The sequence below is a fragment of the Herpailurus yagouaroundi genome, unplaced genomic scaffold (assembly GCF_014898765.1).
Source record: "Herpailurus yagouaroundi ecotype Mexico unplaced genomic scaffold, PumYag 140, whole genome shotgun sequence".
In the NCBI taxonomy this organism is placed as follows: domain Eukaryota; kingdom Metazoa; phylum Chordata; class Mammalia; order Carnivora; family Felidae; genus Herpailurus; species Herpailurus yagouaroundi.
This window is the reverse complement of record NW_024412395.1, coordinates 35,419,978-35,437,588: the sequence shown is the minus strand read 5'-3', so window position 1 is coordinate 35,437,588 and position 17,611 is coordinate 35,419,978. Positions and strand designations below refer to the sequence as shown.

Sequence of the window (17,611 nt, the reverse complement as noted above, 5' to 3'; positions counted from 1 at the left end):
CTTTTTGGAATCTTTTAGCTCTCTTGATAATTATATATGTGCATTTTTTCCCTTTACCTAGTCTTCCTTTTAAATATTTTCTGTGTATGTTTTGCTGATATATCACAACATCTTACTCTGTTTCACAGTGTAACTTCAACATTTTCTAAACAGATCTCCATAAGTCCACAGTATGATGGACCCTAATTGAACTCTTTTCCTATGAGTGTGGATACTGAGTAATCTCAAATTTTTTGATATTACAAGTAATCCTGTAGAGGACATTCTTGTACATCTTTGCAACTATATAAACGGGATTTTGTGAATAAAATATCAGCATTAAGAGATTGCTTGCATTTTGAATTTTGATGAGAACTAGCAAATTGCCATTCAGAAAAACAATACTAATTCCATTCCCAACACTAGCATGACAGTGCACTTTTCTTCACACCCTTTAACATTGTATACTAAGTCTATGATTTATCTGATGAACAGAAAGTTTTCACGTATTGTATGCTTCCTTCATTTACTAATGAAGTTGAATATCTACTTATCTGCATTGAGTTTTGTTAATGGCGATGTTTATTTTTCCATTAGATCATCTTAATGATTGTAGTAGATACTTGTATATTAAGAATGATAGTTTTTTAATTTCTTCTTCATATTTATCCTTCTAGTTTATCATTTGTAAAAATGTCAACTTTTGGTAGATTCCCCAGACCTGCCATTTGTCTTGACAGTTTTTTAATAATACAGTAACTGTCAGTAATAAAATAATTTTGGGAAGGCTGTCATCTGTGACAAAAGTGCAGAATAAAGCTCCAATGCAAGGATTATCTTAGTATCTCTTACAAGCCCTCAAAGCAGCTAACCTTAAGGTTAAAATAATGTCCTGGTTTGGGGCCATTCAGAATACTACACATCTACATGTTTATTAGGTTTTCTCCAATTATGCAAAGGCAGTCTAAATATTTGATAGGCATCATTGGTGTATTGGTCTGGAGAGGTCTTTCTTTTAAAAAAAATGGTGATTTTTAGGAAAATTTTTTTTGAATAGACTGTACTCAGTACTTAACAACTATTTGCAGAAGTCATGTTTTATCCTGTGAAGAAAGTTGTTATCTATATACCCATTGATATTTTATGCCATTCTTCATCTTATATTCAACATTCAGGATACATTTGTTTTTAAATTTTTCTTTTAAAATATTAGTCCTAGTTTTGGCCAGAGGCGAGATACAGTTTTACTTCAAGTTGCAGATTAGATGCATTTAAGGAAAAGGAGCAAAAGCTTATCAGATAAATCATTTTCCTTACTCCAGAATTGACTTCTATAAGTGGATTTGGTATATTAGTTAAGGCATTGGTATAGATTGTTTCTGTTGATGCAAAGTGTTAGAGACTTGTTTCATAGGACCTCAGTATGTGGGCCCAGTGTTCTAATGAACTCACTAGCTAGCTGTGTTACCTTGAGCATATTCTTGTATTTTATTGTGTTCCGTTTTCTCTTCTATAAAGTGGAAATAATAAATTGTATCTACCTTGGCAAGGTTATTAAAAGAATTAACTGAAAATTGATACAGTGCTTCTTACTCATTAGGAGATCAGGAATTTATCTGTCCTTATTGACAGACTGTTCTGAATATAATATCCCTGACAAAACATTTCAGCGTGAGTAGATGTGGTCTTTAGAAGCAAATATGACTGAATTGTTCTAGTTTTATTATTTACTAACTGAATCACTATGAACAAGTTATATTAACCCTCCTAAGTCTTGGTTTTCTTCTTTGAAAAATGAGGATAGTGTTCATATTGCTTGTAGTGTAGCTGTAAGACTTGAATAAACTAGTAGCTAATGAATACTAAATTGTTTACTCTTTGTTTTAGTGGTTTGTATATCTCCTGTTTTTCCCTATTATTTGGCACCCTTTTTCATTCCATTTTTTCATAAATTTGTTTCTGGTGAACTTCTTTTCCTTGATGCTCTTTAGCAGATGTGACTTGGGAAGTTTAAATATAATTTTGGAACTTAGGTCAATTTCCCTTTAGTGCAGTCTTGTTTGCTCCAGAGAGATTGTATTTGTCATACTCTGCATGAAGTGCTAGAACAAGTTAAAGAATTTAATATACCTTTTGAACTATCTTAACTATCCTACACCGTGCAGAAAGCCATTTTGCAGTCATGTCAGATGACTTAACGAATTTATATAGAAAAGGCCAAACATTTTGTTACCAAACCGCTCAAATTTTATCAATTTTTTTCTTTGGATTCTAATGACTGTTTATAATCCCTTCACATTAACTCTAGTTCCTCAGAAGTTCCAGAAAATAATCATCTTCCCTCATCTACTTGTGTTCTAAATGACATTAATTTCTCTCCTTGAGTCATCTTTTCTTGTTCTCCATTCCCACATTTTGCAAATGTTTCTTAAATCACTTAGCATATTTGCTTTGACCATTGAACATGTCTGTAATTAAGATGCATCCTATAATCTACATAGTGTCCTATGATCTCCATTCTCCAGGCAGCAATTATGGCTTTGTTGTGCATGACTGAACAACAAAAGTGCCAACATCAGAAGAATAAGTGTCAGTGGTTTGAAAGAAAATTCTAGAAATAATGGCACAGCACTGTTATCAGCTAGGAATAAAATGATTATGGTGAGAGAGCAGAAAAAGCAATGAAATAATGTATGTTGAGCCACATTCCCAAAGCCGAAATCAAAAGTAGGTGTATTCTATTTCTCATTAAAGTTGATAAGGAAAAAAGAAAGGTGGGTCAGCTTTAAATAAGTTCAGAAGATCATTAAGAACTAGTACTGGTGACTTACTTTTTTTTTTTTTGTTTTAATAAATGCTCCATTACCAATATTTTTTTATAGCATAGAGGGTGATACGGTGTGAAATTTAATGGACATCAGCAGCTCTTGTACAAAAAAATGGTTTCAATGTGAAGTTTGAGGAATAGCTTAACTATTTTATTTGCCTATTTTTCTTTTCAAAAAATGGAATTGTTATAAAATCAGTGTCTGAATAAGAATACATCTTTCAAAAGGTTAACAAAATCTCAGGGTTAAAAAGCATGGAATAGTTTGAAGATGATTTTACTTCTTTCTTAGAGGTATGTACAGTAATGTTTTGTCTTAGATTTGAAGAAATGTGATATAGGACATCTCTAATCTTCTTTCAATCATACTTCAGTTCATTACTATCTAAATGATCTGGTACCTGGAACTGGACTTAGTACCTTTGATCTCATCCAGTAATTCCTTAATGATTCCTTATAAAATTACTTTTAAACCCTCTTTATTATGATATGATTCACATATTAAACTATGTATTTAACGTGTACAACTAGATGATTTGAGGAATACATACACCTGAGAAACTATCACCACCAAGACCGCAGACACCAGTCACCTCTCAAAGTTTCTTCCTGCCCCTTTTGTGATTATTTTAAATGCATACTTATGGGAACCCTGTAAAACTCTTAACCAGCCTTAATTTGAGGCATCATGTCTATTGATGGCTGAGGTTTTACTAGCAACTTTTAATATGCTCTTAGTAGTTCTTTTGGACCCAAGAATGAAGTTCTATTCTGTATCAAACTAGTATCACATAAAATTTTCTCACCTCTATTGTGTTGAGGCATTTGGATTCACATTTTATCCCTGTTAAATTTCACCTTGATTGTTAAATTCTGATTGTCATCTAAAACCTATCCTTTCTAATTTTGATAGCTGTCTTTATGGCATGTCAGTTTAGAACTTTGTCCAGCTTGATGCAAATAAAGTTATTGAGCTCATGATCAATCCACCTATATACTACATTAGCATCTACTTCATATATTTTATCTACAAGGCATAGGTTGTATTGCTGAAAGATTATATTATGTGCTATATACGTTACAACAGTTACAAAGTTACTGTTTCTAGGTGAAACAGTCATATCCTTATACTTCTGAGAGACTGGGTAGAATCTAGAGATTCTAAAACCTCAATAGAGCCATACTACTTTTGAAGTACTTTAAAATGGTCTATTTTGCAGTTAACTCCCCACTTGCAATGATGTGTTATTCTAAGTGATTTAAACTGTCAAAAATATGTCCATTTTGTACTTTTAATTTCTTTGTATATTATTAATGAAACTAATGAAAACTAATATTCACTGTCATAGCACTGTTAAAAAATTTGAATCTTTTTGTAATTTTTTTCTTTAGAAATCAATGTGGACCGAACATAAATCACCTGATGGAAGGACTTACTACTACAATACTGAAACAAAACAGTCTACTTGGGAGAAACCGGATGATCTGAAAACACCTGCTGAGGTACAAGTTTGAGGCTTGGAGATTAGGGATTGTTAAATAGATTAGGTCCTTTTTTTTACTGATTTTGGCCCCTGCTCAGGAATGGTTATTGGTTGGGTGGCATCAGATTGGGAAAGATTGATTTAAAGAATAAATTGGAAGAGCAATAAGACTCTCTCTGCTTGCCCTTTACTCTTTAAATTCACATTTTAAATTGTTTTCCTCTTTATAGCAAACTTAGGTGATCGCAGATGTCTTGCAATGAATTTTTTAAAATTTCCAGTGAAGTTGGGGGTAATGGAGATGGAATTACAAATACAAGTGCTTCCTTCTCTTAGAGCTGAAAATTATCTGTCTCTGTGGAGAAAGCCCCTGAAAAGCATGTAAATTTCATTTTATGTTGCAAGTTTTGTTCAGAATGTATAGATGTGGAGGGTACATTGAAGGAATAAACTAAGTAAGCATTATAGCATGTGGTTTAATTAGGAACTAATTAAGAGTCCTAAGTAAGAATTGACTTGGCATTTCAAGCCATACTTAAGAGATTTTTCCTAGTTGGCAGCATATATTTTTTTCTCCCTTTAAATTGAGGAATTTGAGCAGATAAAAATATTTTCCAGGCCACCACACTAATATGCAGTGTGTAGCAACACTTGGGATGGAAGGTTGGCAGATACTATAATTATTTTTTTAATCTCAGTACTAATGTAGACAATTATTTCATCATTAAATATTACTAAGACACTGTCTAAAGTTTTCAGTAGCATTCTCATGCCGCCCTAACCAGTTTTCTATATTAGATTTTAAATATATCATACTTTGTTTCCTTACATAAGAGAGTTCATATAGGTTTAATAAATTATTAGCCATAAAACTGACATGTAAGCAGGCTAAACCAGATTTTGCTTTTTTCCTAGCATTTATGTTTTTCCTACTTTAATTTGTATTTGAGAAGTCTCTGAAATATGTATGATAATTTTTACCTATGGTGGGGTATAAATGGCAAGAGCAAATACGATCTGAAATTTATATAGACCTGGTTTTGAATCTTGCCTCTGCCCCTTAATTAGGTGTATTATCTTAAGTGAGTTTCCTTAAGTAACAGCATAAATCTGAAATAATATGAATGTTGCAGTATTATTGTAAAGATAAACATTTCAAATAACATCACCTGGTAAGTATTCTACATTTGGTAGCTTATCATCTCACAAGCGTTTGATTTGTACAGATTGATAATATTTAGTGAAACAGTGATGTGAATGATGAGTGATGCTAAATATATTACTGTTAACTGAAGATTTTTATTTTCCTTCAGCAACTTTTATCTAAATGTCCCTGGAAGGAATACAAATCTGACTCTGGAAAGCCTTACTATTATAATTCTCAAACAAAAGAATCCCGCTGGGCCAAACCTAAAGAACTTGAGGATCTTGAAGGTAACACAGGAAAATATAACTTTTAATGTTAATTTTTTACATATTGTCATTCACGGTGAAGCAATCCTTCATAAATAGTATTGTTCAAACACAGGTCTTATTTTTAAAAATTAATTGATTAGAACGTTTTAAATGGTATAACAGTTTTATGGGCTCTTATTTTCTTGTTGCTCTAGATATCAGTTCTATAGATTTTAAATAGATTTTTATTTGATTTGATTCCACTGAAACTAGGATACCAGAATACCATTGTTGCTGGAAGTCTTATTACAAAATCAAACCTGCATGGTGAGCTGCTTTGATAATTCATTTTCTGTCATTATTTAACATTTTTAGAGTATGTTACTAATGTTCACTAACCGTGATTGGAAAAATCTGCAGTGAGAAATCTCTAATTCAAAGAATTCATTTAAGGGTTATATTATAAATGAGCTTGGAGCTTTTAAAATACTTTTATTTTTAAAGCCATTAATATACTATTGGAAAATTGAATAAGGACATCATGTACAGTATTTCTAAATACAGCTATGAGTGTTGGTACATACAATAGGTGGCTTAACTCATGTAGCAGATAGCAAAGAACCTTGAGTCTTAATCAGTTTAAATCTTTTTAATGTATTGTCAGACTATACATTTAATGCTGATTTTATTTTGGCACATTTTAAAATAGCCTTTATATGGGGCACCTGGGTGGCTCAGTCAGTTGGGCGTCTGACTCCGGCTCAGGTCATGATCTCGCAGTTTGTGGGTTCGAGTCTCGCATCGGGCTCTGTTCTGGCAGCTCAGAGCCTGGAGCCTGCTTCGGATTCTGTGTCTCCCTCTCTCTGCCCCTCCCCTGCTCATGCTCTGTCTCTCTGCCTCTCAAAAATAAACAGTAAAAAAAAAAAAAATTTAAAATAGCCTTTATGTGTGTTAATGGGAGAATTAAACAAAATGCCATGCTTTACTTGCAAAGGGAGAGTTTTTCATTATCCTCAGCTATTCAGAATACCCCTGAAAGTCTGGAAATACTACCTAATATAAAACCTAGTTCTTCAAATAGCAGAGATTAGAGTAAGAATTGAAAATTTAATTCTTTTACTCTCACTTCTAATAGAATCTGGTGTCATAAACTATCAACTTAGAAGCAATAGATTTTAGAAATGGGGCTAATAATTAGTCTACACTGTAGAATACAGTGTAGAATAAAGATGTCTACAGAATGACATCTAAAAGTAAAGACAATAAAATTTTTTTAAAGGCACTGTGGTCTTAAGTCTATTTACATTTTTCCTGTGTCACATAATTGGTTTAGATCATCATTGTATCCAAAAAACATTAATATTAGCGGTGATGACTCCTTTAGTATGTTTTGTCAGCCATCCTAAACGTATTTTCAGAAATCATTTTCATTAAAGGGAAATAAATTTTTAAAATACTTTAATTAAGTTCAGCTTTGTTATCATTTATGTGGAGGGCCTCATTCTCTACTGAAGCTGAATATTTTTGTTACCCATAAAGAAAAAATTAATTGGAATAAAAGCTAAAATATTGAATGCAAATCCTTAAAGCCCAATTTAAACTTATACACTAGCATTGGCTAATAATAATAATAATAATAATACTGTAGATAGGTAGAATCCCATTTTATTCATGTAAGAAATACCAAGCTCATTTTTGATATAACCCTACTACAGATAGTTGGTGTGCATAACTATTTATCTACCTGTCAGTGCTAGTATATATGTGCTGGAATTTCATAACATGAATTTGGTCTCGTTTTGAATATAGTATCTTTGAAGAAAAAAAAAAAACATAGTTTTATCTCTGAGAAAAATACTGTTTTATTCCAGAATTATACAGATATTTTCAGGGAGTTTTTGCAGTAGCCAGCAGCCTTTGGGAAAGTAGCAGTGTGCAGAGAAACTTTCCTAAAAACTGCTGTCGTTTAAATTTGTCTTCATTCTTTAATTGCTACCCTGGAACTTTGGAGCAAGCATTTGCTCTGAAAAAGTTGATGTATTTGTGGATGGTAAATTAAATCTTATTGTATGAAACTTCTCCTTATCTCCCTTTAAAGTTTGTTTTCAGTGACTGTATTTAAAAACCATGTCATGTAACTTTATTTTTTCTCTTTAATAGCAATGATCAAAGCTGAAGAAACCAGGTAAGCAATTTTTGGATATCAGTACAATTTACAAATTTGGGATCTCCTATAACATTCTTATTTTAATTCTTTGCTTTATACAATAAATAGTATTTAATATGTTAGGTCTGGTGGTTGGATGTCTTTGGAGGATTTGGGGGAAGGGGAAGGATACTTAATGAAGACACACAAATGACACTTTCCTTAGTGATTGTTTGAATTTGGACTGCATCCTTTATGAATTAAGGCCTTAGACTGTGTTATAGAAAAGTCCAGGATTTGGTTTGATTTATCAATTTGGTAATGGATAAAGTATTATATATCTCTTCCTTTTTTTAGTATGTAAAGTGGATAAAATTTAAAGTTCTTACAGAAATTTATGATATAGGCCAAATTTTATGTTGTAATGCAGTCTGATAGTAGGGTGTTTTGTAAATGAAAACAGTTAATGGACTTTTGGAAATTCAGAGTGTTCATGAGTCCCTGTCATAAATTATCCCGAATGTTTGCTCAGAGTAATCCAGTTTCATTCTTTGGTTTCAGTCTTTTTAGAAAGCTTAATAGTTTGGCATACAGCCTTTTTTCCCTTTTATGGTTTCTCTTATTCATTTGATTTTATGATAAAAATTAGTGTTGTTTGGCTTTCTGATGTATGACTTAATGAGATGACCAATTTTGTTTTTGTTTTTTTTTACCATATAGTAAGCAAGAAGAGTGCACCACAACATCAACAGCCCCAGTTCCTACAACCGAAATTCCGACCACAATGAGCACCATGGCTGCTGCAGAAGCTGCAGCCGCTGTTGTTGCAGCCGCAGCGGCAGCTGCTGCCGCTGCTGCTGCAGCCAATGCCAGTGCTTCCACCTCTGCTTCTAATACTGTGGGTGGAACTGTTCCAGTTGTTCCTGAGCCTGAGGTTACTTCGATTGTTGCTACTGTTGTAGATAACGAAAATACAGTAACAATTTCAACTGAAGAACAAGCACAACTTACTAGTACTCCTGCTGTTCAGGATCAGAGTATGGAAGTATCCAGTAATACTGGAGAAGAAACAGCTAAGCAGGAAGCAGTAGCTGAGTAAGTTTAGTGACTTCTTTTTTGCAAATCAGTACCAGACTTCATTAGTACTAGAAATTGCCAGTTTACTTGGTGGCCATTAAGTGTTGAAAAGGTTGTTGAGCATCAAAACATGAGCTTTTAGATAATGAATCCTTTTCATGGCTGAATTTTGTGGGGTCATGCTCTTAATCTGTTGGAAAACTAATCCTCAAAAGTTTTAGGAAGCAGAGTTTATAGATATAGGGTGCGACACAAATTTAAAGGGAGTTCTTAATTACCAGGCACCTTAGTAATCACGATATATCAATAATGGTGCAATAATCTTTAATTTTAAATCAGAATTAATGCCAAAAGTCCATATTAATAAAATAAAATTTTAAAGACAGGATTAGTATTATTGATTTTCTCTCTTTATTTTTTTAATGTTCATTTTTGAGAGACAGAGTGAGAGCAGGGGAGGGGCATAGAGAGAGGGAGATACAGAATTTGAAGCAGGCTCCAGGCTCTGGGCTGTCAGTACACAGCCCGAGATGGGGTTCGAACCCACGAACTGTGAGATCATGACCTGAGCCGAAATTGGACACTTAACCAGTTGAGCCACCCAGGCGCCCCTGATTTTCCATATTATGTGATAGTCAAATATGGATTAGCACAGCCCTGCAAGGAAGTGCTATGGTTTTGTGTACAAACAGAAGCAAAAATTAAGTAAGCAAAAATAAAGATGCAGTAGGATATTAGAAAACTGTTTTTGTAATTAAATCGGTACAACTTTTTAATAAGGCAAAACAGCTGCATCTGTCAATTAATAGTTTACATGTACTTGTGTTCGCTATAATCTGGTAAAATTCCATATGGCTGTGCTTTATACAGATACAAAAAGTACTATGCTTCTTGACTTTAATGATGTCCTCATAAAATAATGTTAACCATGATGTCAAGTTCCAAACATGATCATCCATCTTAATATTTAAATACATTGATTTCATCTCCCAACTGTACATATCATGAATATTTACAAGAACATTTCCCAAAGTGAAAATAACTTTATAATTTTTTCTGATGTTTAGAAGTTGAAAAAGGACTCTGTAAGGTATATTTAAGGCATAAAAGAGTAATTAACATTTTATTTATATTCTTTTCCCTTTTTTTTTTTCATCTTTGTCTGTTAAATTTTATTTTTTTAATACTCTCTACAGCCAACATGGGGCTCCAATTCACAACCCCGAGATCAAGAGTTGCATGCTCTTCCGACTGAGCCAGCCAGGTGCCCCTCCTGCCCATTTTCTGTGCATTTAAAAATGTGGGCATTATCTACTTTATTCACTTATCTAACGTCTTCTACATTGTAAAGACATATACTCCATCATGTTGGATGATGGCATATTATATTTACATAAATATAATTTTCAGTGTTCTGATAGATATTTAGGTTTTGGGGTATTATTTTTTGTTTTAATATTTTATTAATATTTGAGAGAGCAAGCGCAAGTGGGGGATGAGCAGTGGGAGATAAACTCTTAAGCAGGTTCCACACTCAGCACAGAGCCTGATGTGGGGCTCGATCCCAGAACAATGAGATCCAAATCTGATCCAAAATCAAGATGAAATCCAAAACCTGATCCAAAATCAAGAGTCGGACGCCCAGCCAACTGAGCCACCCAGGTGCCCCGGGATTGATATTTTTTATATCTCTTATACTTTATTTTTCCATAATTTATTTTTTCATAATTTTAGGGACAGTTATTTCCTGCTTATTTTCTTTCTAGTATTTTCTTATAGTTCCTAAGTCAGTATAATCTAATTACTGCAGTATAGACCATTTAATGTTTGAGCTCTTTATACTGTTTCTGACAGTTTTAAATGAACTTCCCAAAGTAAGGTTACTTGATTGAGAGAGTGTGAATATATTTTTTGTTGTTGTTAGTATTTGTTCTAGTATCTTCCCGTAAGCATTCTACTTAGTTGTTTTTGTTTTTTCTGCATTTTTTCCCTTTATATGGAAGAACACGTTAGAATTATATGGCTTTTGCATTTCATAAAGATCCCCATACTAGTACAATTGTAATTCTTGGGTACGTTAATTCTTTTTGTTTGAGGTCAGTGTTTGGCATATTTTTTCGTAACTTATCCAAGAGTAAATACTTCTGGTTTTGTGGATCATAAAGTCTGTCACAGTGATGCAGTTCTGCTGTGGTAGCACACAATAAGCCATAAACACTATACAAGCTCGTGAGTAAAGCTATATATTTACAGAAACAGGAAGTGGTCTAGATTTGGCACATAAGGCGTAGTTTGCCCTCTGATTTTATTGATCCTCGACATGTTTTTTTATATTTGTACACACTTAGCCAAATATTTAGTTATTAAGGCACTGATATGAAGGCACTGGATAAGTTTTTTTTTGTTTTTGTGTGTGTGTTTTTTTAATGTTCATTAATTTTTGAGTGTGTGAACAGGGGAGAGGCAGAGAGAGAGGGGGAGAAAGGATCCAGAGCAGGCTCGGCACTGACATCAGAGAGCCTGACACAGGGCCCAAACTCACGAACCATGACATCATGACCTGAGCTGAAGTTGGACGCTTAACCAAATTTATTGTTCTAATATATTATTTCGAAAATTGTAAACTTTAATCTCAACACAGACGCTTAAATAATTACAACATTGTTTTTCTTAGTGAAGCAAATGTATATTTAAATTATAAGTACCATGTTTAAATTTCGCTCTAGTTTTACTCCCAAAAAAGAAGAGGAGGAAAGCCAACCAGCAAAAAAGACCTATACTTGGAATACAAAGGAGGAGGCAAAGCAAGCATTTAAAGAATTATTAAAAGAAAAGGTATTAAACATCTTTATGTGACATATAATTATTGTCTAATAATTTAATCTTTTTTGAAGAATATTTTTGTGGAACTGATCTTCACCAAAAAAAACTATCATGTACAGTGTAATATACAGCACATTCCACCTCCATATTTGATATAATGTTTTTTATTTACAAAATTGCTTACCTTTTAATCAGTAGTCTTAAAAATTATTCATGCTCTGTTTAAATATCAGTTTTAAGTTTTCTTTTTAGTCTGTATAATACCAAGGTTTGTCTTGGTTCAATATGAAGTTATTAGACCTCTTTTAAACTTGTGCAAAGGGAAGTGCTTGATGTTTGCAGTGAGTATTGTGTTTTATTTCCTGTTGTATGACTTTTATTATATTCGTGCAAAGTTCTAATTTTGTCATTAAATGGTTTTCAGCGAGTACCATCTAATGCTTCATGGGAACAAGCTATGAAAATGATCATTAATGATCCACGATACAGGTAACACTTGAAGTTTCTTATTTACTTTTCCAACCCTAGCAAATTCAAAATTGTGTAAAATAGTAGAATTTTCACTTTCATAGTCTTCTGTAATTTTGGATATCAAGAACAATTGTTCTATGTCAAATATGAACCAAAAAAAGCCAAAAAAACTTGTCATACATTTTTGAGCACCCTGCCACAGAGAAAACTAGAATCTTTTTAAAGTAGAAATTATTTTCTATAATCATTTCTTAATTTTTAATATCTTACTGAAATTTTCTTAATTTGTGAATGAATTTATTTTCCCAAAGCATTGACATTTGATCATCCTGCCTTCATTTACTCTTATATGGTATTTTTCTATTCAGTGCTTTAGCAAAGTTGAGTGAAAAAAAGCAGGCCTTTAATGCTTACAAAGTCCAGACAGAGAAAGAAGAAAAAGAAGAAGCAAGATCGAAATACAAAGAAGCTAAGGAATCCTTTCAGCGTTTTCTTGAAAATCATGAGAAAATGACTTCCACAACCAGATACAAGTAAGATTTTTAGAAATGCATAATGTATGTTTACTGCATTGTTACTGTGTCAGATGTTTTGCCAAATGCCATAACTAATCCCAAGCAGATGCTCATTAAATAAAGCTAAATGACTGAATGTGGCAATTTCATAAGATACAAGATAAATCAGTAATTAAATGTAGAATTTAACTTCATACTGAGTTATTAATTAGGCACTAAAAAGGGGAGGTAGACTGAATATAATAATTAAAGCTTCACTTCTTTCTACTTATTATAAAAATTGAGATTTAACATATTTGCAGTAAGTTGTTCAGTTCATTTTCCATATATGCTTCCTTATTTTCCTCTGTCTTCAAGAAAGTTGTTAGTGAGGAACTCTTCATTTTTTTAAATAGTCCTCTATCTCATGTATTAACTAAACTTCTGACAACTCTTTGATGTCTATAATTTAGTTCCATGGACAGACAGTTAGTGTCCATGTAGCCACCCTAAGCTACCCATGTAGCTACCCTAAGAAATAACAGTTTTGACTACAAAACATGGCTCAGTTAGAATTATCCACTTCATTTCTAGGGAGGAATGGAGGCCTCTTTTGTTTTTTTTTTTTTGTTAATTATCCAGAAGTTTTCCTGTGTATAATATACTCATGAAGTTAGAGTGGAAAAGAATGCTCATCGGGTGGTTTTAAACTTACCATAAAATTGGCCTCAAATTAATTTTTATTGAGCAATATAGAGTAACATCTATTTTTTTTTTTTTTTTTTTTTTTTTTTTTTTTTTTTTTTTACTAGAAAAGCAGAGCAAATGTTTGGAGAGATGGAAGTCTGGAATGCAATATCAGAACGTGATCGTCTTGAAATCTATGAAGATGTTTTATTCTTTCTTTCAAAAAAAGAAAAGGTATTATTCACTCCTTGCTATTCATATTTCTAGATAAAACAAGTTGTTTCTTCATTCTGATTAGGAGTTACTTTATAACCTGTCCATTTTTTTTGTTTATTCAATTTATGTGGTGTTGCAGATCTCTTTATTAGAAGTTAGGTTTAAAAATGGAGAGCTCCTGGGATGCCTGGGTGCTCATTTGGTTGGGCATCCGACTCTTGATTTTGGTTCAGGTCATGATCTCACAGTTCATGGGATTAAGCCTTGAGTCAGGCTCTGTGCTGACAGCTCGGCTTAGTTAGAGCTCTCTGCCCCTACCCCACTCATGTGCATGCTCATGCTCTTTCAAAAATAAGTAAGCTTTAAAAAAAAAAAAATAGTTCCTATAATAGTAGTTACTGATGTGGACATAGTAGGTACAGGTTTATCCAACTATTACTTGAACTATTATGAATTGGCTGTCTTACGCCCACTTTGAAAGATACCTTTTTTTTAAAATTCATTAAGTTTTTAAAATACTTAGTAATTTTGTTTATAATCTATATGTTTCTTTTATAAAAGGAACAGGAGTGATATATAATTGTTACCACTAAAATGTGCTTATAGGATAGTGTTTTAAAGCACTTCGTATGTGTTTTATTATGCATTGTTGTATATTATTCACTCTTAAGAAATTTATAGAAATGTAATTATTAACAAGAATTTGAACATAACTGAAGGTAAAGACTGTAATATTTACCTACTGTGTGTCTTGTCTATAGTAACTTTAGTTTTAGACTTTGTCTATAACGCATAGTTATAGGAAGAGAGATTTATAGAGTTGTTGGGGAGATACAGTTTCCAGATTCCAGCTTCTTAGAAGAGAGGCAAAAAAAACCCCAAAAAACAAATAGAAGGCAAGCAATTACCAAGCTAAGCATTTTGACAAGGGCACTTGAAAGGTAGTGTTGATATTTAAAATAAATGGGTAACATGAAATTGGGACATCAGATTGTAATAAATAAGCCCTCAATGATTGTACTTCAGATACCATACTTTGTTTGAACCTCAAAATATGTATTCATACTTTTGATTTAGGAGCAAGCAAAGCAGTTACGAAAGAGAAATTGGGAAGCCTTAAAAAACATACTTGACAACATGGCTAATGTAACATACTCTACTACGTGGTCTGAAGCACAGCAGTATCTGATGGATAATCCAACCTTTGCAGAAGATGAGGAATTGCAGAGTAAGAATAATGACGGGAGAAAGTTTTTTAAAAGTCCCAACAGCAAAGAATTCTCACTTTTATTAGAGATCACTAACTGAACAGATGTTTATCCATTCCTGATACAGTGTTTGTTGGTTTCCAAATAGAGTCTAGTTGAGTTTCATTATTTAGGAAGAAAATATTAGCTTTATTAGATAACCCTTGAAATATATATGTCCTAGATCAAACCTGAAATTATTTTTTACCTTTTCTATGTGACTTAGTAAGAACCAGATTAATTACTGCAATTTCACTCACACTGTCTCCTTGAGGTAATGGCTTTAGAGATTTGCAAACAGCAAAAAATGTGGTAGCAATATCCTATAGTAAGCTTCCCCACATTCTATCTTTTTGTGACTACATAGTTGCTTTTTAAATTACACCTTTCTGGATTACCCTTCGAATAACCTGCTTCAGTAGGTTTGGGGTAAGGCCTAAAAGCTCTTTGGGTAATTCTAATGTTGCTGACAAATTTTACAGTAACCATTTTATTTTCCTTAATTATGTCATGTGCATGGTCTTCATTTCACCCTCAACTTCAAGGTATCTTTTAATGAGGGTGTTTAGGAATTTTTTCTAAACATTTCCTATTTAGATGACAAGTCATATTCAAGTTTTAAGTACAGTGTTTTGGAAAGGCAAATTTGGGATTTGTAAGAAGTTAATGTAAATTGTGTATCTTACTGATATTGGACATTTTAATTTCTTTTTAACTCAAAAAACTCTAGACATGGATAAAGAAGATGCATTAATTTGCTTTGAAGAACACATCCGAGCTTTAGAAAAGGAAGAAGAAGAAGAAAAACAAAAGAGTTTGCTGAGGGAAAGGAGACGACAGCGTAAAAATAGAGAATCTTTTCAGGTAATTCACAAAATTCTCTTTTCTAGCTTAATTTCATAATATGGTTAGTGAGCTTGAACAATGATAGAAACAAATTTGAGACCTCCTGATCCCAGATCATTAACTTGGGCTTTTGACTTAGGCTTTGTTGAGGATTGGTACACATTTATCTCGGGTGCTACAATTAGTTTTGAATCCACCTAAGGAAAGCAGCCATTTTAGGCCAGGGGAACATAAAAGCTTGTAGCAGATTTGTTGTTTAAGGTGAGCACTGATAAACTGATTAAGATTTCACTTGGGAAAGAGGAGTAGCATGAGAGAAGACTGAAAATAGGTGTGATGATTCATTAGTGTTAGTTGATTTTTAGTGTCTAGAGAACAGTAGGGAAGGAATGCAGTGGGGTATACAGTTTGAGGATGGGCCATAATTCTGTGCATAGAAACTGAAATTATATAGCCTTTATATAGACTAGTGGCTCATTTTCACCTCCAAATACCACTTTTATCCTCTCATTAATAGGGAATAAGATGGAGTAATGAGTTTTTGCGTTCCATATTTCACCAGATTACCTATTTCAATAATTATCTTTAAAAAAATTTTTTTAATGTTTATTTTTGAGAGAGAGACACAAGCGGAGGAGGGGTGGGGCAGAGAGAGAGGGAGATGCAGAATCCAAAGCAGGCTCCTGGCTCTGAGCCAACAGCACCAGAGCCTGATGCAGGGCTCAAACTCAAACTCGTGAACCTCAAGATCATGACCTGAGCTGAAGTTGGACGCTTAACCGATTGAGCCACTGAGGCGCTCCTCAGTAATTGTCTTAATAGCAGTTAGCATTAATTGATTGCTTACCGATATGCCTTTTAAATTGATAATCACTTAAATTTCTTAAAATTTTTTGTAGTGTTTACTTATTTTTGAGAGAGCATGAGCCGGGGAGGGGCAGAGAGAGAGGGAGACATAGAATCCGAAGCATGCTCTAGGCTCTGAGCTGCGTGTCTTGAACCCATGAACCATGGATCATGACCTGAGCTGAAGGCAGATGCTCAACTGACTGAACCACCCAGAAACCCCAGTCACTTAAATTTTTATAACAGTCTTATAAGAGTAGGTACTGTTTTTGTTAAGTCCATTTATATAGTTAGGAAATGAATTCATAGAGGTGAAGGAACTTACCCAAATTCGACAACTGAACGATGGAGCCAGAATTTGAATCTTTGCAGTCTTAACTATAGGATCTCTTCTATTAAATGCTGTGTTAAGATAATGCTAAGTTACAGTGGCTTAAATAAGTGTATTTCTTCTTTAATGATAATAGTGTTGTGTAGCATAGGGTACATTGCCGTTCCCTAAAGCAGTAGTTCTAATAACTTAGTGTGCGTCTGAATCACCCAAAGACCTTTTTTTTTTTTTTTTTTTTTTTTTTTAAGTAATTTCTGTGTTCAGTGTGGGGCTCCATGTCAAAACCACAAGATTAAGAATCACATGCTCTACTGAGACAGCCAGGCACCCCACCTAGAGGGCTTTTAAATAAACTCTTACTGTCATGCCAAAGCTCATCAGCCATCTTAAATGCCATGGCCAATAGCATTATTTTAGTCCTCATTCCATAAAAACTTAACATTTATTCCTCTTAGTGGGTTCCTTTATTGTAGTGGTTTCCTATAGGACTCTTAAAACCACAGATTTGTTGAGCCTCACCCCTGGAATTTGAGTCAGTAGGCCTTGGGTGGATTCTGAGGATTTACAGTTCTAACAGGTTTCCACGTGATAGCCCCATGCTTTGAGAATTGCTCTAGCCCATTAGCCTTATTTGCATGATTAGGACTATATTGTCCAGTTTATCACATTTCAGCTTGGAAGAAGTTGCAAGGGCAATTGTTTTTTGGGTTTTGTGTGTGTTTTTTGTTTTTTGTAGTTGTTT

General features: G+C 33.5%; 1 protein-coding gene across 10 annotated transcripts in view; it reads left to right on the top strand.

The window, feature by feature from the left end:
• The window catches only part of PRPF40A (pre-mRNA processing factor 40A), a 54,419-nt gene that overhangs the window by 26,689 nt on the left and 10,119 nt on the right, over positions 1-17,611 (top strand). For 6 of the 10 annotated variants that reach the window (XM_040475094.1, XM_040475098.1, XM_040475099.1 and 3 more), the window contains 11 exons: positions 4,199-4,309; positions 5,604-5,724; positions 5,959-6,012; positions 7,846-7,870; positions 8,552-8,926; positions 11,635-11,743; positions 12,156-12,220; positions 12,571-12,735; positions 13,509-13,617; positions 14,677-14,827; positions 15,577-15,710. In XM_040475094.1, the coding sequence (XP_040331028.1) occupies positions 4,199-4,309; positions 5,604-5,724; positions 5,959-6,012; positions 7,846-7,870; positions 8,552-8,926; positions 11,635-11,743; positions 12,156-12,220; positions 12,571-12,735; positions 13,509-13,617; positions 14,677-14,827; positions 15,577-15,710 (1,419 nt within the window). The remainder of the gene's footprint in view (positions 1-4,198; positions 4,310-5,603; positions 5,725-5,958; positions 6,013-7,845; positions 7,871-8,551; positions 8,927-11,634; positions 11,744-12,155; positions 12,221-12,570; positions 12,736-13,508; positions 13,618-14,676; positions 14,828-15,576; positions 15,711-17,611) is intronic. The other 4 variants (XM_040475097.1, XM_040475096.1, XM_040475102.1 and 1 more) reach the window with 1 other exon arrangement.